General features: G+C 46.0%; 1 protein-coding gene across 1 annotated transcript; it reads right to left on the reverse strand.

Moving 5' to 3' along the window:
- Window positions 1–11,959: 11,959 nt before the first annotated feature.
- On the reverse strand, window positions 11,960–21,769 carry LOC136006300 (AF4/FMR2 family member 1-like). Its single transcript, XM_065664344.1, has 11 exons — window positions 21,743–21,769; window positions 20,945–21,045; window positions 19,090–19,321; window positions 17,888–17,979; window positions 17,350–17,419; window positions 16,441–16,571; window positions 15,161–15,232; window positions 14,637–14,730; window positions 14,500–14,537; window positions 12,915–13,129; window positions 11,960–12,072 (listed from the first exon to the last, which is right to left on the reverse strand). Exons 1-11 carry the CDS (start codon window positions 21,767–21,769, stop codon window positions 11,960–11,962), a joined length of 1,185 nt encoding a protein of 394 aa, XP_065520416.1.
- Between the last annotated feature and the right edge of the window lie 852 nt (window positions 21,770–22,621).

Raw genomic sequence — 22,621 nt, forward strand, 5'->3', positions numbered from 1 at the left:
GAATGCAGTTACATTTCTTATTTCTCCATGCCCTTATTCAACTTCTGTGTTTCAGTGCTTGTCTCACTAATGCCTATGAAACCCTGCGAGACAGTTAAAAAATCTAACCCTGCTTCACACTGCCTACCATCCATTTCTTCAAAGCACAGAGCAGAGACTTCTGCTGAGGCTCTGAGGAGATTGCAAACCTGCAAATAATCCAAAGGATGACCCAATAAAACTGTGGCACAGAAATACCTGCTGGCCTTTTCTTAAACAGATCCCTTAAACAGATGCACTGTGATGACAAGGGTGCTATTACTTTTTTGCAAAGGCAAGCACTCCAGAAATGTTAGCATCACTGACACCCAGGCAGTGACCAAGACATGACCGTGAAGCACTGGTAGTCTTCAGGACAAACCTATCCTGGGAGTGAAATACCTGCTTACAAGAGAAGGGGAGTTAATGCTCATAACAAGCTCTTTGGGTCTTGTTCCTCAAGCCTCTACCTCATTGCTGTCATTGCCCCAACAACAAAATAAATGCCGCTTGCATTGCAAGATTTGATGATAAATGCTAAGTTCCGCGGGAACAGTTCAAGCCTGACAAATGAGTGTTTCCCTGAGGAAAGCTTTCTGCCAGAATAAATCCCGTCACCTGTAGACGCCTCCCTTGCATCTTTTAACATTAGCAGACTGCAGCTTTTCCCACCTGTGTTTTTAGTCACTGATCAGGGATAAAAGTGTCCCCTTGTTCAGGTCCTTGTCTCTGAAAGATGTGTTGCAAGTGAAGGAAACTGACCCCATTAGGTACGATGCAAACAAAACAAACCGATAACATAAGCTTCTTGTGCCCTGCAGCTTATCTTAAACTCAAAAGGGCACTTCTGAGGTGAAGAGGATTACTTTGGAAGTAATACTTCTGAAAAACCTAACAGGAAAAGCTTCCTACAGGTGAGCATAATTCCAAACGTATTTAAGCTGTTTATGAGCATGTGAATTTTAGAAGATCCATTCTTATCTACTTATGCACTGAATAAAACTGGGGTTCTCCAGAGATAAAGCCTCTGATTTAAATAAACCCTGCACAGAAATGCAAACCCAAGAGAAAAACAAGCAAAGGTGTGCAGGCAACCTGGATGCTCTTGTTTCTCAATTCTGAATTCCTGGAAATGCCGGACTACCGACCTCACACATCAGTGCTGAAGCACAGGATGTGGGAACATTACATGTATTTTATATCCACAGCACCATCTGCCCTGGCCATATTCTTACAGTTTTACATGGAAAAAAAACAAAAAGACTCGGAGCTTTCAAGCATAAAGTGACAACGTTTCCATATAAAGGGCAGGTGCTGATACATTGCCCGAACCAGTACTTAGAGAAGGAAGTGTGGCATCTCTTTGCTCTCCATTCAACAATGTCTGCCCTGACTGTTGCTTCAGTCCTACTCACCTCACACACCCATGGATTTTCAAATCTCTTACCCTGCTCCTCTGTTCACCTTACTCCTCCTGAAGCACCTGAGAGGTTTCCACACGTCCCCAGAGCTTGGGGAAGTCAGTCATCTTCACCTGCTGTGAAATTTCCTTGCTCCTGGCTCTTTTCTGTTACAGTGCTACTTAGGGGGCTGGCTGGGGGGGCACGCATGGGGTAATATTATGAAATAAATCTTTGCACCTTGCTGTTTTCAAGGAGCATTAAATAAAACAAACACCAACAAAAAGAAAAACTTAACAGTAGCAATCGGTACCTAGCTTTGGTTGCAAGATTCCAACAAAACCGAACCAGGGACTGTTCAAAGAGGAATACAGCCTCCCTTACCTCAAAAAAAAAAATGCAGTATGGCATTATACTCATAAAGAGATGATAACCCACTCAGTTCCTGGGACAAATCCTAGAAGCTTAAGTATCGTGAAACAATTAAGCAGAGTACCAGTGAAGAAGGGATAAATACATGGCTAGTAAGCTTTCCTAAAATCTATGTGCTGTAAAGTAGAACATCTTGTGTCTTTCTCCACCAGTAGTCGAGGAATAGCCATGCAACCTGTGCTACGCCAAAGCACAGGTTATAAACCATAAACCATAGAATTTTAAGGGCTCCATGTATCTGGAGAAATGGATTCACCTCATCCCCAAACTTCTGCCTCCAAACACAGTTGGAAGGCAAGCAAAATTCAGAAACCCATACGTGGAAGCATACACAAAAACCAGCTTCACAAGGTGAATGAAGCTGTGTGCTGTAAGCAATGGCAAGTCTGAAGAAGGCTGAGGCAGCAAAATTCTCTGCTGACCCTGAATCAGCAAAGCTCTTTTACACAGCCTTGCTTTATAGCACCTTCTTAAACTTAGCACTTTCCAGAGCCAAAGCTGACTGCCAGCAGCACATCCGTGCTGTGCAAATCATGAAAAAGCAACTAGATTTCACCGCACAGCATAGCGATGGTGAGGCTAGAGCTGCAGCAGGGCAAAGGGAAGAAACTGAGTAAAACACCGGAAACAATTAAAAAAGAACCCAGCAACTTCAACAACACCACAAGACTGAGTTGGATGCAGCCTGTTATGAAAGAAACTGCTTTACACATGGTAGGAATCAAACACTTCTGAGAAAAGAAATTAAAACAACCCTTGGTCCTTCAATATTTAAATTGATGAAAACAGATTTCAAAGAGAAATCACCTTCTCCCAGGAACCAGACTGCAGCAGAGGCTGCGCCCCACTAGCTTTTGGCAGCCAGCAGGAGCAGTTTGCATCACCTTCCTTGCCATTATTCACTTATCACTCTGAATGCCATAAAATGTTCCATAACCACATGAACCAGCATTGCTTTTCTCAATCCAAATGCGTGCAGAAATCCAAGCGAGTGCAGAAATCCTTACTTTAAGGGCTGGGTGGCTTCACACAGATCCCTGGGATGGCAACATTGCCCCCTGCTGTGCTGAGGCTCTGGAAAGGACACGATGTGAAGCAGTGGGGCTGCTGCATTAAGGATCAAGGCAAGGTACGCTGTAAGCAAACACCTCACCCCCCTGTGATGAGTAGTTTCCATGGGACAAGGGGCTGCTCTCATCAGTGAGAATCACAGAACCATTCAGGTTGGAAAAGGAGATGGAGATCATGCAGCCCATCCGTTAGGTAGCACTACCACGTCCACCACTGAAAGGTGGCCCTAAGCGCTACATCTACACGAGGGTCACGTTGATCTCCAGTGTTAAACACTGTCTGTTTTGCAACAGATTCTGGTTTACCAAAGAATCGATACCTTTCGTAAAGACAGAATGTTAGATCTGAAACTCCTCCTCTCGCACTCAGTCATTATGATGCTTGCATTGATGGGGGGGATTATTGTTTTCAGACCTCTCAGAACTTGTCACAGCACCTGGGAAGCCACCAATACATCAAATTATCCATACCTACTGCTGCTGCGCATGTCCATGATGACACCTTCAGGTGAGTCACGTCAATACTAACGGAGTATCTTCAACTGGAAGAGGAAAAAAAGAGATTGAACATCTTTTTCACAAAAGAACACCACGTTGTACTCAGTAGATGTCACTCAAGCTTTGCTTCAACAGTCACAAAGGGCAAGCCAGGAACGTCCTTCCTCAGAGTCAGCAGAGAGAGAAAAGAGAAAGCCAAAGGAGCAAACACGAAAAATCTCCGCTTTCCAAAGCAGCGACTCATTACAGGACAGGGATGTCCAGAATGCCTGTTACAGCAAACAAAACATAAACCCCACCTGTTTATTTCCTTTGTCTGTGTGTGTCTCTGCACACAGTCTCCACAGTTATTTTTCACTGCAAAGGTACACAGAGGTACACAACCCTCACCCCTCGGCACTCTCCCGCAGCTATTTCAGAGTTGTGTGAATCCCCCAGTTCTCCCTAGCAGTCTAAATCGTCTTTCAGCTACATTCAGGATGACGGTGTGAAATACTACACAACAGGAAGGTTAGATGTAAGCTAAAGGACGGATTTCTTACCCAAGACAACAACTCGTTTGGATTTCTGAGGTTCACTGCTTTGACACATTTCTGCACAATCCTCAATATTGACAGGCTGAGGCACAATCTCTGCATCAAACACACCTACACTTCAAGACACTGACTTCTGGAAAAGCTTGTAAATGCTGGGAATGCTCCCGTAAGCACTCCTGCTGGTTTCAGAGAGACCTGTTAGAGCCACAAGCACTCATCACTATATTGTAATGAGCGTTTGCAGAGACTGCCCTTAGCTGTTTAGGAACAACAAAATACAGTCAGTGTTCACCTGCCTGGAACAGCAAGGCAGCAGGAGCCCCCACGTGAAAACTGACTCTCACGGCAGGTTTCCCAAAGGACTAGCAGGGACCTAAGCCAGCACCTGTGCCAGTCTCTGCTGAGCCCTTCATCATTCCAGCCACGGAGCTACACGGCAGCTGCATGAATACCTGCCTAAAGCAAGGAGTCTGGGTCAAGATCTCCAGGGAGCTACGCACAGAGCCTGGGCTGTCCCACTGCCATTTTCCCCTTCCCCCAGCAGTGACGCTGTATTCCAGGTCAGCTCTTAAAGAGAACTACAGGCTTGGCCAAGAGGAAGACAAGCCAGGCTATAGGCTCCGGTACAGTTAGTTCAACTTTAAATATGCCATCAGGGCACTCCCTTCAGAGAAGCAGATAGCCCGCTGATGAATGGAAACAGCTGTGGAAAGGGGAAGGAGTGAAGAGAGAAAACAAGCATTAAAAATACAGCTACGGATTAAAGGGTAACTCCAAATACAAATCCAAAGCAGCAGTGTTCAGGAAGCAAGGAGAAAACAAGGGGAAGGATGTTGCATCAACTACTGCAAGAGAGCGACCCCCTCACATCACTGTAACAGCAGAAGAAAAGAAACAAGCCTGGAAACACAAAGACATGGAGAGCAAGCCTAGATTAAAGTGCAAGAACGCCTGAGTAGAAGCTACAAATCTCCAACAGGAAGAAATACGACTGAAAACGTTTCTGTTTCAGTTTGTGGCATTCATTTGCAGCATCTCACACTCCTGAGTGAGCAAAATGATTTATGGCTGCGGAGGAGGCCACAGCAGCTTGATGTGAAACCTTGTGAAGCCACCCAGAGCGACTGATACTAGACAGGAGCACAGATGCCAGTTCTAAACTCCTTGGTACTCGGGTGAAAAAAGCAAAACACAAAAAATACAAACCCAAACCCACACTAACCCCCACCCACCCCCCAAAAAAAGAAAAAAAAAAACCCCACAAAACAAACAAAAACCCCCAAGAACCCCACAAAAGAAGAAGGGGAGGGTTGTGAGGCCTCACTTGCAGCACTGTGCACAGTTCCGGTCTCCTCAGCGTAAGAAGGACATGGAGCTGTTGGAGCAAGTGCAGAGGAGGCCACAACGGATGAAGACAGGCTGAGAGGGTGGGGGCCGTTCAGCCTGTAGAAGAGGAGGGTGCGTGGAGACCTCATAGCAGCCCTTGCAGCTTCTGCGGGCTTTGCTGAGGAACCCCCTTAGGTTGTGAGTGCCGTGTTAAATCATCTCCGCCAAATACACGCTGTTAATCTAAAAACCAATAAACGAGCACATCTCTGGTGCGGTGCAGATTATCAGTTCCACAAATTGCTCATTTGCTGACCAAGAGGATTTGCTCACCCCTACGCTGAAAACTGCTCACCGGGTGGTTGGTTGGTGAGAGCTGATCCCTGCAACCCAATTTCTGAGATTCCCTGCCGGTTCCACAGTCTTCTGTGATGCTTGGTTGAAGATTTTCTGTGGAAAGGGCGAATCCTGTGTCAGGTTCCTTGTGAAGAAAGCTTTCAGCCACGATGGTCTGATCCCCTACAACGCTCTTGGGAGATCGACTGGTCTCCAGGGGGAGGCTCTGCGCACATAAATACTGGAATGCTGTTACGTCACAAAGGTACCGTATCACAAGTCATAGACATTGACAAGAATTCTAGATCTTTCCCTCCATCACCAAAGCAAGCTTCCAGCCTGTTCCATGGGAGATCAGTGTAACCTGCTGTCACACCACTTGAAACACTGATCGATGGCAGGGAACCGAGTCCCACTCCCACCTTGCCTGAGCAAAGGCACCACCAAGTTCCTCCTGTCTAAGCCTGGAACTAAAACTCCCACCAGATGCTCACATGGGCGTACATTTTAGATACAGCATCTGTAACAGCAGCCTGTCTGGTGGGTATTACAACAGGCTTCAGGATCCTCTACAGTTTACAGACTACACTGGAAAACCACATCCTTGGGTAGCAAACATCTTGGGCGCAGTGTCTGATGCAGAAAGGACCTGAATAATGCACGAATTGTATCACCATAGTGCATAGAGACATGCAGAAATCATTCTTCCAAGGCACAGTTACACTGCCCAACATAAAACCAAATAATGGGAAAAGCCCCAAACAAGAACTGTTAAGGCCATTGCAAAGAGCTCACCTCACACAACCCACGAGAAGCAGAGCTACCATGGGGCATGGAAGCCTGTGGGATTCCCTGAGGGAATGGCGTTTCCCTATCAGCGAGTGCTCAGAGCCAAGCTCTGGTGGCTGCCGGCGGCTGACTCCGGCACAGTCTTCCCTGAAACCATTTCAGGAGAAGAGGCTGATGCCTTCAATCATGACCCTCCTGCCACTCTAAGCACCTAGATTTGCACGCATTCTTGATCTTAAAGGAAGGGGCAGGGGGTGACAAAGAGGAGAGCAATTGAAACGGAGACTTCTTGTTCATAAGTTCATACTTAAACCTCATTCAGAAGGGAAACGCTGAGACGCTGGTTCAGAGAGAAAAGGCAAACTGCATGAAAACGCTTGCAACAACTCGTAACCAATGGGCTACTTCGTTCATTGTTTATTTCCCCACATGAATGAATGGACCGTCTGAGAAACTCCATCACACTCAGGGCAGAAAACATCATTTACAAGAGGGGCGTATGTCCCCAAAAGAAGTTGAAGATGTACAGATTTGTAATGGGAACCAAGAGGGAAGGGAGAGGACAAAACAAAAGCAAGGACGTCGCAGTCAGACTTTGACCTTAATTTACAGAGGAGCTCTCTGTGGGGTTTTCAACTGTTAAACAAATGGCATCTTAAAAATAGAACATTTGACAATTTCAACACATGCATTAGTTCTCCTAAATAAATAGGGCATGGAAATGATTTTGCTGTGCTACCATAGCTGCCTCCTTTCCTTAGGGGACTTCACCATCACCTGCTTTCCCTTAGATTCATGATTTTGGTCCTCAATGGCAAATGTGATTTCCTCCACTATTATGTGTTTTGGTTTTATTCATTCATTCATTCCTCCGTTCGCACTTGTTAAGACCTGATACAGGCCCAAGTGGAAATGATGAGCATCTTGCCTAACCCTTCACAGGCCTCTGACCTGGCTCGAGGCTTTTAAAACATTAACTCCTATTGAAACAGTCTCCCCCATGACCTGCAACAAAGCACAGCTTCCTATGTGGCTTGGTACTGATGCTTCCTCAGCTTGCTTTTGAAACAAAAGCCCCCAAGTACCACCCTGCATACCTGTGACACAAACTGCCCATGATCCCATTTCCTCCAGTTATAGCAGAGTTTGCCCCGGGAGTGGGAGCAGTCCTTGCATGACCACTGGCACACGGTAGCAGAGCACATATGCCCTTTCCCAGTTGTAAAGAGGCAAATGCCGGTACATCTGCCTTCACCAGGTGTCTTCTTACCAACTCTGCTCACACAATGCACTTGCATGAGCTTTCCAGGGCAACGGATGATCACCATGTGGGCAGCAAAGTGCCTAAAGGGCCGGCAAGGACAGGACCTGGTGCACCCACAGCTTGCAGCGGGCGGTTCCCCTGGGGTGGGCAAGTGGCTCTGCAATGGGAGCACGCTCTGGCAGCAGGGAGTGAGAGGGCTGTATGCAACATTACAGTCCCGAGGGGACCTGCGTCCCTGCTTCACCTTACGCTTACCCATAACTGACACTCTGCTAAGGTGCTTGCAGACTCCCACAGTGGTTTTCAGATTCAATAAAGCCTTCTCCCTTCCTTCCTCCTCCTCAGCTGCCTAGCCTAAAAATTGATAAATTGCTTTGAAGACATGGTCAGAAGGCAGCATCGACCCACTAGTATGGAATCGAGCTCCAAAGTGCATGTCAAGCCTTCAGGCTGGCTGGCCATCCCATGCTTCCTGAGAGTGTGAGGTGTCCCTGCCCATGGCAGGGGGGTTGGAACCAGATAATCTTGAGGTCCTTTCCAACCCTAACTATTCTATGATTCTATGATTCTAACAAAACAGTGAAAGCTGAGCCCCTCTCTGTCCCTGGCTCACCCAGAGCAGTCCAGGGAGAAGGAGCGCAAGTGAAGTTTGATGGGTAAAAGAGCAAGGGGGGGACATGGACCTTCCTTCCACTGGTTAGGACAGCTTATCCCTGAAATGCACTAAGGCTTTCAATAAAGTGAACATACAAGGACAGCCCCTTGAAGGTACAGGAAGGCCCAGCCAGGATCCTGGCAGTCCCGCACTGCCAGGGTAGGCGAGAGGACTCCAGGCTTCCTGGTGGCAGAGGCCATTTCTACAGACACTGCTTTTGGAAACGCAGACCTTTTGTTCTCCACTTTCGTGACCATCCAGACTACTAGCAGGTAGTTTACACAATACTGCTGCACACACGCAGACCTGTTCCTCCATCCTGAAATCGTGTGGAAAACGGAGCTCATCCTTTCCTGTAAGAACAGTTATTTTAGGACACCATTCTCTTCACCACTCCCACAGGTCTGTCCGAGACAGGGCAAGGCATGCCAGAGGGGACCAGAGGGCTAAGGCACACTGTGAGATACGAGGAGAGCTGGATGCTGTTGTCACACAACAGGAAATCTCTGGGTAGGGAATGGTGTCCCCTTTCTGAACACACAAGTGCCGCAGATGCTGCCCTCAGAGTTACTGTCACCTGCACAATCACAGTTTCAAGATGCAGCCCCCAGCAAGGAAAAAATGCTTGCAAACAGCTCATTATTCCTTGGGTGTTCCCTTGACAAATTCCTAAGTTGGTACCAGTTCCTGCTTTTAGATATTCACTGACACCAACAACGCTTACAGGCAGATACCCAAACACAAGATTTGTCTTACGTTCCACATTCAACCACTCAGCCCCTCCTTAGAGAGAAGCCATTCCTCCCCATGTAAGCTCTCAGACCCAGAACAGTGTCCAAACAATCACAGTGACCCAGTACAAGCCAAGTACCCCCTCCTGTCAAAATGGCAAAAAGCAACAGGACAAGGAGTCCTCAGTGTCAGTGATGTCCCTTCACCACAGCAGAGGCAGAGCTGTTTCCAACCACACTTGGTCATTTTGCCACCCCAGCTGTGTTTGGCTGACAAGGTTTAAACCAAACAAGACCCTAAGGAACACAGCTCAAGTGCTAAGAGTATGTGTGCGTGGCAAGGAGGAAGACAGCGGCGATGACTTGAGCGAACTCGCAGCACTGAAGGCAGTGGCTTTCCCCCACTTCTCAGGACAGCGGGTGGCTGACAAATGCAAAAGGGTGAGGTCGGAAACAGGCAAGGCAGTAATTTCTGTGGCTTTTATTATAACATAACGCTGCCTGGCGCTGATGAGGTTGTTCCTTGCCAATGCAGAGGTAAAGACACCAAAGGCTGCAACTGTGCTCACAATAACCTTTCTCTCAGATGTCTTCTGGGCAAACAGCTGTTGCAACCCGGGAGATGTTGCATAATAACCTCGGGAGGAAGATTTCCTTCTTGACGGCACTTCCTCCTGTATAATTCTTGTTCTGCTGGTTATTCATCATATTCATCATGTTTGTAGACCATCAATACCTTGAGCCGTTCAGACAATTCATAGCACTTGGTCGTTTTAAAGGAAGGTGTCATTAACGCTGTGGCTCTCCTCCTAAAAACAGTTGAAAGATTTTCCATTATACCCAGATCTATCCTACGATGATTCCTTTTCCTCTGCAAGTGCTTTCTAGCTGAGAATTCAACAGTTCAACACCTGAACTATCTAAGAATGCTATAAAGAGAGGCTGAGACTTTGAAAGTGCAAACAAACAAAAAAATCCCAAGGGGAAGAAAACAAGAAGAAATAATAACAATAGAAATCAGAATAAGAACGATAGTAAGAAAAACAAGTTCCAGGTACTTAAGAAGAAAAAGTTGTCCCAGGTACTTACAACGCTGGTCCAGGTGTCTACGACGCTGTTCCAAGTTCCTAAAAAGCTGTTCTAGGTACCTACGATGCTGTTCCAGGTACCTAAGATGTTCTTCCAGGTACCAAAGAAATTGTTCGAGGTACCAAAGAAGTTGTTCCTGGTTCCAAAAAAGTTGTTCCTGGCTCCAAAGAAGTTGTTCCTGGTTGCAAAGAAGTTGTTCGAGGTACCTAAGAAGTTGTTTGAGGTACCTAAGAAGTTGTTTGAGGTACCTAAGAAGTTGTTGCAGGTACCTAAGAAGTTGTTGCAGGTACCTAAGAAGTTGTTGCAGGTACCTAAGAAGTTGTTCCACTTACCAAACAAGTTGTTGCAGGTACCTAAGAAGCTGTTTCAGGTACCTAAGTAGTTCTGTCAGGTACCTAAGAAGTTGTTGCAGGCAACTAAGAAGTTGTTGCAGGTACCTAAGTAGTTGTTCCAGGTGCTTAAGAAGTTGGTCCAGATGCTTTAGAAGTTGTTCCACGTACCAAAGAAGTTGTTGCAGGTACAGAAGAAGTTCTTCCAGGCACCTAACAAGTTGTTGCAGGAACCTAACAAATTGTTGCAGGTACCTAAGAAGCTGTTCCAGGGGCTTAAGAAGTTGTTCCACGTACCAAAGAAGTTGTTGCAGGTACACAAGAAGCTGTTCCAGGTACCTAAGAAGTCCTTCCAGATACCTAAGAAGTTCTTGCAGGCACTTAAGAAGTTGTTGCAGGCACCTAAGAAGTTGTTCTAGGGGCTTAAGAAGTTGTTCCACGTAACAAATAAGTTGTTCCAGGTACCTAAAAAGCTGTTTCGGGTACCTAAGAAGTTGTTGCAGGTACCTAAGAAGTTGTTGCAGGTACCTAAGAAGTTGTTGCAGGTACCAAAGAAGTTCTTTCAGGCACCTAAGAAGTTGTTGCGGATTCCAAAGAAGTTGCTGCAGGTACCTAAGAAGTTGTTACAGGTACCTAAGAAGATCCAGGTGCTTAAGAAGTTGTTCCACGTACCAAAGTAGTTGTTCAAGGTATCTAAGAAGCTGTTCGAGGTAGCTAAGTAGTTCTTCCAAGTACCTAAGAAGAAGTTGTTTCAGGTACTTAACAAGAAGAAGTTGTTCCACCTACTTAAGAAGAAGAACCAACTTAACTAACTTGAGCACCAGTTAAGGAATTTTACTTTTCAGTCTCAGCCAGCGTATACTCTGTCTAACATAATGGACCAGTCTGATCAAGCTGCTGGTCAGTGACAGCTGCTCCGATGCTGCGTCGAGTTCCTCAAAAAGCTCTGGAAGAAAAGAGAGAAAACGTTTGGTTGGTTTCACACAAGAGGCACGGAGAGACAACAGCAGCACACTGTCACTTGGGAAGTCCCGTTAAACACATTGTTCATACAGAGAGCTCAGCGGTATTAGAAGGCTGAGAAGTGTTCACAAGCACGCACAGCAGGGCATATGAGGGGAAAAGGCACTCACGCGTGCATATGCACCGAACCACTTCCCCCAGTGCTGCCTCTGAAAGGACATTGAGACTTCATGGCAGCGGTCAAAAGTCTGGGTGTTCACACGCCAGTCCCTGCCACATGCTCCTCCAGGTGTTAAACAGGCCAGATTTGACTGTCTTTCTGAATGATGCCCAGAAGCACACACAGCTGTCAGAACATCCCCTTCCCTTCATCCGCCCTCAAACCCTGGAGCCATCATGACTTCTCAACTGAAGAGGTTTAAGCATTTCTATGGCTTGACAGGCTATACAGCTCTAATTTGAATTGCTTTTAGCTGGGCACTTCAGGCAGGTTTAAGGTAGTCCTCCTGTCCTCCCACCAGCTTCAGGCACTATGCTCCTTCTCCTGCACACGTAGGAGATGGCTCTCGTAGCCCATCTGAGGCTGCTGGGAGGTGCTGTCAGGCCGCATACCCTGCTCTGTGCTGCCAATCTTCTCTGCAGGTGACAGCAAGTTATGGGAAATTAGCCCCCCTGTTCCTTTCCAGTCACCTTTGTGAGACATTCCTGTAGGACCTGCCTTCCAGTGACATGGGCTTGTCCCAGTCCCTTAGTCCCTCCAGTCTCAATCATGTTGCAGAGTACCTTTCAGCTCTCCTGTTTTACACACAAAGGTTGGAGGCTGAAAACTTCTGCTCAGCTGTGTAAGGAACATTTCAGGAGCATTCTCTGAATTCCAGCCACTGCCTCATCAGTGTATTTTTACAGCCTTCCAGCAACTGAGCCAGGCACATGGGTCTTTTGGGGTTCTGTGAGTTTGCCAACAGATTGTGACAATATATCCCTTCACCCACAGCAGCTCTGAAAACTGTGCTTTATGGAAAATGACGCTGCAAATGCCACGTGGAAGAGCAGGTTGCAGACTGAAGGCACCCAATCTAGGGATTTTGTGCATTCACCAACAAAAGCACAGGGCTGCAGGCCAAAATGTTTCTACTGAAAGTGAACCCTCTCAGCAAACCTAAGCATCCCAAAGGGAAAAGTAGCCAGCAAAAGACTCCTTATGCCTCTTGTGTTACCAGGAAACACGAGTGGGCTGGTTCCCTGCACTTGATATGCTCACCCCTTAGCTCTTAGACATTTGAGGATGCCAAGCCAACCTTTTCATTGGAACACTCATCAGCGTATCATCATCAAGTGTCTCTGCCAGTATGCCATAGCTGTCTGTATGCGATGCTTTGGTCTTTAGGGATGATGTTTGCTACACTGGTAGAATGTAGGCATGCACATACTCATAAACACAACACAAAAGACAGAAAAGCCAGAGGGGAAAAACTTACCCTTATTCTTCAGGATCAGTGCATCAGCTTGTTCCCAATTATTAAGCGCAGAGAGACCACAGGAAGTGATGTTTATGTAGGAGTAGGTCATGTCTAGGATATTGGAGGAGACGGTGGTTGAAGAGCACATACTGTTGCCACTGTAGTTGCTAGCTCCTGGCTGAGAAGTGGTAGGAGACGGCATTGGAAAAGATGGAGAAGGCATGCCTGTGCTCCTGCAGGAGAAAGAAACACCATCGTGAACATGTAACTTCAGAGTTTAAAACCTTGCCACAGACCACCTCATGCCAGGAGCTATCCGGTATCAACCAGGCTTGCAGAATGGAGCAGTGTTGAAAACTGAGATGTGTTCAGCTACGTAGCAAGTAACTGTCCTCTGAGTGCAAGGCCAAGGTTTTTGAAGCGATTTGCAACTCTTAAGGACTCCTCTTGACAGCAGAAAACATAGGACCAGTATCAGAAAGGGCTATACATCCACCTTCCAGAATCTACACCTACTTCAGGTAGGAAGTAGAGGCCTTCACCAGACCCTCTAAGTACTTGTTCCTAATGACTTCCATTGCAGGCATGCTGAAGCTCCCCACTTATGGAGGCTGGAGTTTCTGACAGCCAGTCAAAGCAGCCAGGTCTGCCCACACACACTTATTTAGAGACCTAGAGAAGCTAAAAGCAGGCAGCTGCCCGCTCTTCCAGACACAGGCTGGCTTCATCACAGGGCTTCAGCTCCACCACTCCAACCAACCTAATATTAGTCACTGGTATGACAGGGCTTCCACCGCTGCTCTTGGGTACCATCTACGTCCCAGTAAACTGTACTGTGCGAGGTGGCAGAAAAATAACTGGAATTTCAGCACCACTGTTAAAGACCAAACAACCCGATCACAACTGCGGAGTTTCAAAGGGACCCATGTGGAGCCCAGTAGCTATCTACCAAATGCAGTTACCACAGCACATAGAGGTCTTTCTTACTGTCATTAAATCACAGGCCCAGTCTCCTGGGTCAAACACTGTCAGGTGGCAGCTTGCCTTTTACTTTCGCTGCCACATACACAGCAACACTGCTGCAGATACCTAGAAAGGACAACATGCTCTAGAACTCACAAATTAGAAAACGAGTTTCTTAATTGGTGACTGAGCTAAAGAGACAAATATTAAAGTATCACCTCAAAGTTATGCTGCCACAGGGTGAAGGCATGACCCTACTGGACAGTGGCCAGGAAATTAGGAGGGTATCTCACTAAGTATCAAAGGATCTCTAACAGAACAAAGATGACAACAAGGGCTTTGAAACAGCATAGTGATGATACCTTCTTTGCTCCTCTGACCACTTCTTTGGTAAAGAACTGCTCCGCCTGATACGCGGTAACTCTGGACCTCGTAACATAGAAAACCTCTTCCCAACAAGAAGAGATGGGAAAGAGAGAGCGGAAACATACTCATGGCCCCTAACAGTATGATTTCAGGGGGCAAGAAGGAGCAAATGGAAAGGCACTCTCACATGCAGCTTGCAACTCAAAGACTCCAGCTGCTGTTTTCACTCACACCCTTATGGGCACATTACAACGCATCTATTTTCAAATCTTACCTTGCAACAGATGGAGAAGGTGCTTTTGTGGGAAAACTCTGCAGCAAGAAAAGAACGCGGGTTAGATTTGGGCTGTTCAGCTGACATCAGCAACTACTGCAGCCATCCATCTGGCAGCTCAGTTACGCGTGTCCTACCTTGAAGTGGTCATTCAGAATGCTGGAATACTTTGCTGCAGTCTCTTTTTTGCCACGGAACATTGCCATGTCCAGAAGGGACAGGCAGCGCATGCTGTGAACAGAAACACACCCAAGCTTGCTCAATATTCACGCTTGCTGCTGCCTGCTCAGCAGCCACCAGCCTTGTAGGATGCAGGCAGGCATGCCTCAGCTCTACTGCAAAGTCAAGAAAGCTCAGGATTTCTCCTCCTTCTGCTCATCATTAAAAAAGTCACTGTGAAATAATCACAAGGGGAAAGAAACCAAACGGGGGGGGGTCTGGTCTTTCATATAAACACATGCCCAGCCTCTTACAGGTGCCACAGGCTGAGTAAAGCCCCCATCCAAAGATGTTCCTGTTCAGTCTGGGTTTTATAGCGTGAGGTTTTCTTCCTTGCAGAACCCTGATTCCCATTTCACTCACTCCTTTTCCCCTGAAAGCAATGAGTCTTTCACTCGATCAAGCCTAAAAAGTACGGAGGCACGGAAAACCAGTTACGCACCATAACACGGTAAAGATTTCTTCATGTGAAGAAGCTGAGGAGCTCATACAGTATTTTAGTGTCATGATGAACCTAAGGAAACAAAAGAAGGAGAACCTTGTCAGCCATCAGTGATCCGATGGCCCGCTCTGTATATGAAAAAACAGTGCATGCCATTATCTCAAAAGCTGGCCCAAAAGTCAGGAAACCTGCCCTGAGGTCTTAGTCCTGGCACCAAGTGCTTTGTATGATCTTGAACAGAGGACTGTCTCAAAATGCCTTGTTTTCCATGCAGCAGGAATACATACGGCCTCTTATGTTACTCACTCTCCTCTCGCACGATCAACAGGCAGCGCCCCTTCAAGCAGATGTTCCCCATGGGCCACCTACAGGCCTGGGGCCCGTAAGACATGCCCCCAGCACTGAAAGTGAAATACCAATTCAAGTGTTTCTGGACAAGGCAGACATCTTAGAGGAAATGTTTCGCTTGGCAAAAACCAACCAAGCAAATCTCCTTTCTGAAAGCAAAGCAACAGCAGCAGCTGGGAAATACAGTCCATCGAGAGCAGAAAGCAAACAATTCCTTTTAGAAGTTTGTAGTCTAGGACAGAAAAACCTGACAGCTGTTTCAGCTGTGAGGCAGGGCATCAAATCAACTCTCAAACACACCCATACATCCCCTAATGTCAATATGAATAAATTGATACCTGTCTCTCTCCTATCCAGTACATGGTTCCTCAGGTTGTGCTGCCTGTATATGTCACACTGCCTGCGCATGTCATACTACCTGCATATATCTACTATGGCTGTGAAACTAAATGGGGAAGGTTGCTAAAAGAAGCCCCAGTGAAGCGCACTGGTAGCAAAACACATGGCAGAAACCAGCAAAGTCTGCCTTCAATCAAGTTGCAAGACCTCTGGGGCACTGACTGCTCTTCCACATGCTGTACTGTTGCTTTGCTTTTTAAAACTGAAATGCTACTGAGCTCACATGCAAAAGCAACTTCAGATCTGGATAAAGGAAAAATCCCTTCATGTCCTTTCTTGTCAGAACCAGTGTTCTCTGGTGTACCTCAGCTGCAAGGCTCAAAGGCTCAGGAGGATGTGGTGCCTACTTCTTCTGATAAGCAATGCTGAACCATTCCAAAGGGTTTGTCTCTGGTGCCTTTGCATGGTCCGTCTCGTGCTTACACAGCAACCTGAACTCTGCTCCATGGTGGGAACCCACAGCTGCCACAGCTGCAAACAAGCAACGCAAGTAACCCTTCCCCTCCAGACATGTTGCTTTGGAAACTGCTTACTTGATGAAATCTGTGGTGTCCTGGAATATTTTGTAGGCCATTTTCGGTGCATTCGATTCCACGGCAATTCCATATTCAATCAAGAAAAGGGCAGATTCTAGGTACTGAAAGGCCTTCGCAATCTTGTCAGTCTATTGGGAAGAAAATTCTCATTTTTAGACTAAGACAAAAACTACTTCTCTCAAGTGTACCCGAATTCCCTTTTTCTCCCTAGTAAGTCAGGATTTGAAGAAAGAAAAAGATGCAGGCCAGGCCTCCAGGTGACAGTTAATGTGGCCTTTGTGTGCTCTGGCTATTTGTATCTCTTCCTCTTGACCAATGGTTTCCCCAGGTATTTATTATCTTAACAGTTTTCAGATACTACTGTCCAGTCTTGGAGGCCTGCCTCACGAAAGGCAGGGTCCCTCACTTCATTTCCACAGGTAAATGGCAAGCAGCATATGTAAATTATGTGACTAAGGCATAACTAGCAAAAACTACACTGCTTCATGTACACTGTTAAACGGCACATGAAGAAGAGAGCTGGCTACACCCGCAAAGGGCACGTCCGAGTCTTGTCCCCCAGCAACACAATTACTGTCAGGATCCTGACATTTCAGAGGATACTGTCCTAAAACTGTTCTGACAAGGGCTTTGTCATAGCTCTGCAAAGCAAAGTGGCCTGCTAACCTCAGACAACATCTGCTCTAAATCCTGCTCTTGAGGCATATTCTCTGGATGTGTTTATAGCAAAGGGAAATGTCTGAATTTTTGGGAAATAAAGACAGCATCCCCACATATGTCTTGAACATACTCCAGGTTTGGAGTACGGAAGTCATTTTAGCTAGTGAATCCTCATTCACATGCACACAAATATTGGCTCCGAATGCATGAGCTGGTTTACATTTCTAACACAGAGCCAAAACTTACCATTGCATCAGCTTTGTGCTTCAGCCTAATGGCCTCTTCTAGGTAGTATTCTGCTGGGTACTTCAGATGTCTGAATTGGGGACAGAGAGAGGAAAAAGAGAAAACAGAGAAAAGGAATAGGATGATTATCAATTTTACCTTCCCATCTCGAGGATGCTCCGAGTACAAACAGCCTTTGGTGAGCTTCTTTATAGCCTTATCGAACATGTTACAACTATGACAGTCACCAAGTAACTGTTGTCTGCATGTTCAGAAACACACAGCAGCTGAAGGCAACATTCTAATTTCTAAATTAATAAGTAATTTCTAGAGTAGTGGTTCTAATACAAGCAATGTTGTAATTAGACCTTTGCTTTGCGGTAGGTGGGATAAGTCCCAGCCATGAGAAGACAGGAGAGGGCAAGTCACTGACAACCTCTCCTTCTCTCTTTCCTCCCCAGAGAAGTGCCTATAAAAGCAGAAGCCAGGGTGGCTGCAGGCCCAGCCTGGCCTGGTGGCTTTAGAAAGTACAGATGAGGGGTGTAAAACAAAACCTTACCTTTCAAACTTGAGTTGAGGTCTCTTTGGCTGGGAGGTACCATGTCGCAAAGAAGGCACTGGGAAAAGTTTTGTGACACGTCCGGCAGATCCCTGACAAAGCACAGAATACAGATAAATCTGGTTAGAGAGACGTCGAAAACGATCCCAAAGCTTGCCTTCCCTAAATTTCAATAGGAAATGCTTTTTTGTCCCAGGCAGAGTCTGTCTTCCAGGCTCTACCTGTCTTCTTACCTACTTCCCCAGCACCTCCTCCAATAACGGAAATGGAAACCTGGCTTCTTACCTGACTGCTAGTAAGGCTTAATACCATTCATCTCATTAATGCTTTTCCCAAGCATGGGGAAATTAAGTAGCAGCTTTCCTTGCACAATGGCTAAGATAGCAGTGAGGCTGCAAGCAGCACATTTTTCACCGTGTTTCATGAAACCTTGCACTAACCAAGGCAGCAATAGGTAAGATCCATTCACACTTGTTTGCAGTTTAACCACACAATTGTTGATTCTCCATTGCCAACTACATTATAAGGAAAAAGCAAGCAGTTAGAAGCCAGCTGATAGAGCGAGCACAGTCGGGCTTGACTCACACAACATACGAGAGCACACACACCCAGCCACTAGTAAATAGCAAGATAATTGAATTTTACAACCCAAAAATGCAAAGATCCAGCTGCAAGGATCACTAACAATTCCATAAGCAAACTATAAACCGAACTTCAACAGGGGAGATTTAGGTTAGAGAGATGGAAGAATTTCTTTACTGTGAGGATGGTGAGGCACTGAAATAGGTTGCCCAAGCAAGTGGGAAATGCTCCATCCCATCCCAAACCAATCTATGATACTATGAAAAACTTATACCCGGGTTGTATGTTTCTTATATTTAAGCAGCCCACTTTTCCCTTTTTGTATTTTACACCAATATTGTACTTGCAGGTGCCTGCAGTCAGAAACAGTTAGTGCCATCAACACGATGCCTTAGTTTTTTGCATGGGCACCTCTTCTCACTATGCTTCACTAAATGAGATGAAAACAAATGATGGCAAGTCAGCAGAGAAGTTCCAATGTAGGCTTCTGGGCTAGCGACATATGGTTACAGATAGCCGTGAAAGGGCCTTTTCTGTATCCTCAGAGCATGTTTCTAAAGAGAACCACGCAGCACCCACACGTTGCAGGAAACTTCCTGTTAGTTATAACAAATACCTACTTTGATACCCTTTGACAGTTCAGCTTGGTTACTCTCCAGTCTGCGGCGCTTGCAGATCAAAGGATCCTTGTTGTCGCTCTTGTTCTTGGCGGCGTTATCAAAGTCAGACAGCTCACTCTGGCTTCGGGGTCTCTTCTGGGCCACCTTTGTTGACTTTGGTGCTGGACGTATAGGAGGCAGCGGTGGCAGTGGTGGAGGTAGAAAATTTTGCTTCCGGTATTCATATGATGTTCTTGAGTTTGATGCTCTGGAGATGGGAAGAGAATTCAGCAATTGGGAGGAATATGATGCATCAATAATGTAGTGATTTTTTACAGACTTGGTTGCATCATGTACCAATTATGCTTAAATTTCTCTGGAAGTGAAGATGACAGTAAGAATCCAACAAAGGCAAAATGAAATTTCATTGCGCATTAGATACCACATCTTCAGCTGCTAACAACAGACAAGCAAGTTGCTTTTCAAGTAGAATTAAGCCCCGGGACTTGTCCTTGCAATAAAAACTTCTAACCAGGATAGCAGGATATTGCAAAAAAGGCATCCCTCCAACGCAGCCCCTTTTTACTTAAAGACACAGACAGTCAGTTCTCTGGGAGAAATCACCCAACAGGGCAAATAAACTGCAGCACTGCCTCTCTTTCCCCATTATGGTAGAAGGGGTCTTCTGTAGTTACAGATCCTCACCCTGACACTTGATCCTGTCCATACGTGGACAGAATTAAACTGAGTTGTTCCTTTAAGACTTGCCTGCTCGACTAGACACCACTTACAAGACTGAGAGGGTTCAAGTCAGAGATTTCAAATGTTGCACTTTTTGAATGGCAGGGACTATCCCATTTAATAATATGGTGGCATATCAGATTTCTGAAGTTAGGAACACAAGGGAACTCCGGCAGATTTAAGCAACACCAAATAACTCTAAACCTTGTTTCACAACTGCTCATTTACCTCCCTTTTATTCAGCTTCTCAAAGTTTCCACAAAAATACTGAGCAGGGCATTCCAGCTCATGGACTGCAACATCAGAAGGAGGAAATTAACCCAGTGAAAAGACTGAAGTGTAATGTTGCACATCTGGCTTCATTCTGCTGTGCGTGGGTCAGTCCTCTCCCCTGTTGCACAACCCACTTTTCCCATGGCACAGTCCCTACTCACTGCACTCATGCTCCTTAGCTTCACTTCCTTGTTACAGCTTCAGAGAGGATTCTAGCACAGCAGCACCCTCTGACCTGAGCCAGTGCCCACTCTCCCCCAAGCTACATCTTCTCCTTTCACTCCAAAAGCCGGAGCATGAGGTTTGCCTTCACTGAGAAAAAGGGAGGAATGAACCCCAGAGTCAAAGCCCCTCCATTATTACACCACCTGAAATATCACCCAACTAAATGCTAGCCCAGTGTTTCAGGGCTTTAAGAGTACATCTCTATTTCCTCTGCAGAAAAGCAGCTTACTCCTATTTTCAGCCCACAAACCTCAACACTGTAGCAATCCAAGTCAACGCCTCAAATTCAAGCCATAAGCAAGAATTTAATGCAGTAGCCCATGACTGATGCACAAGCCTCCCATTTGAAGACATGCTCCTGGAAGCACTTGCTCTAGCAAGGATCTAGACAAAATGCGGGCAGTACAAATTAGGCATATTATATAGGGAAAATCTCAGTACATCCATTAGAAGCACTGAAAATGCTATGCTGGAATAAAGGACAAATTCCTGGCCATAAAGACCACGTCAAATTCCAGACAGAGTCATGATTCACATTACCTTATAAGCAAATGTATAAGGACAGAAGATACAGTTTCTTTTTTAAGACAGACTCACTTTCGTGCATCTTTCTGCCATTCCACCACTGTATACTCACTTCAATTTCTTGGAGCCTTTCTTAGGTGAACAGTTCAGTGATTTGTTTTCTTTCTCTGATTTCACTTTCTTCCTACTCGTCTCTTCGTCCACTGCTTTCCTCTAACAGGAAGAAAGAAAACCAAATCACTCAGGTTTTTGAGGTTCATGTAAAGTATAAACCAGTACAGCTAAGTTTCATCTATTCTTGTTAAAAGTATTGAAAAGATACTGGAACCAAGAAAGGGGAAACCCAGACCGCAGCAGATACAGATTTCAGGTTCACTGACCAGTATCCTAAAATGACATTTTATCTACTTCTGCTTGGGTATTTTGTAGTGGCAGAGATGGAACTGCTCAACCTCTTGTTGCTAATCGTAATCAAAATTAAGGCACTTCCATTGCTCAAAATAAGCATTGCATCTGTTCCGGATGGGCTTTTTTTCTTCTACTTGGTATGAATTATACAGAAATGTATTCAGATTCCTCCTGATGTAGTCATGAACTGCCGACAATTGTGGGTTTTGATGTCTTATCAAAGGGAAGGGAAACTGCATTTGGATGTGCAGGGCTTTTGGGGTTTAGTAACAAAACTATGATATAGATGAAATTTTAAGAGCCAGTTAAAACTGCTGCCACTGTCTTCCAACAGGAACCATTAAGGTAGAGAGGTAATAAATACTACTTTTCAATTGCACTCCCTAGATGGAAAAGTATAAGAGATCAAAAAATCATCAGCTCACATGAATGAAAAACTTCAGAATAATTTGCTACAAGCCAAGGAAATGTAAAAGAACCTGCACTTCTCAGTCAGCAATACCCATTGGCTGTCAATAGCCAAAAGCATGCTAGGACTTTGTGTCCCTCCCAAGAGTACATCCAGGTTTATGTCACTATGGCAGAGCTCAGTGGGCTGTGTGCAGCACCGAGTCTACCTTTGTCAGTGTGCTCAGGGCAAGGCTCCAGATCATGACCTTAAACTGTCTCTCAGGTTGAGCTCCACACTGCAGCAAAAGATGTCTGACAGCTGTACTGACCTAGCTGGCTGTGATGAGCCTGCAAGGACAGATGCATGCTGACATAATACAGACAGTGAGGCTCTGAGGGGGGGTTTCCTGAAGCCAGACACTCAGAGTGCAAGCCAAGACGTGTCTAAGATCAAACAGCTGCTCCCTTGGGTCTTAGTTTGCTGATGACACAAAACTGGGAGGAGTGGCTGACACACCAGAGGACTGTGCTGCCATTCAGCGAGACCTGGACAGGCTGGAGAGTTGGGCGGGGAGAAACTTGATGAAATTTAACAAGGGCAAGTGTAGAGTCTTGCATCTGGGGAAGAACAACCCCATGTACCAGTACAGGTTGGGGGGTGACCTGCTGGAAAGTAGTGAAGGGGAAAGGGACCTGGGGGTCCTGGTGGATAGGAGGATGACCATGAGCCAGCAATGTGCTCTTGTGGCCAAGAAGGCAAATGGCATCTTAGGGTGCATTTGAAAGGGAGTGGTTAGTAGGTCAAGAGAGGTTCTCCTCCCCCTCTACTCAGCCTTGGTGAGGCCGCATCTGGAATATTGCGTCCAGTTCTGGGCCCCTCTGTTCAAGAAGGACAGGGAATTGCTTGAAGGAGTCCAGCGCAGAGCCACAAAGATGATTAAGGGAGTGGAACATCTCCCTTATGAGGAGAGGCTGAGGGAGCTGGGTCTCT

Source organism: Lathamus discolor, chromosome 1, assembly GCF_037157495.1.
Source record: "Lathamus discolor isolate bLatDis1 chromosome 1, bLatDis1.hap1, whole genome shotgun sequence".
In the NCBI taxonomy this organism is placed as follows: Eukaryota; Metazoa; Chordata; class Aves; order Psittaciformes; family Psittacidae; genus Lathamus; species Lathamus discolor.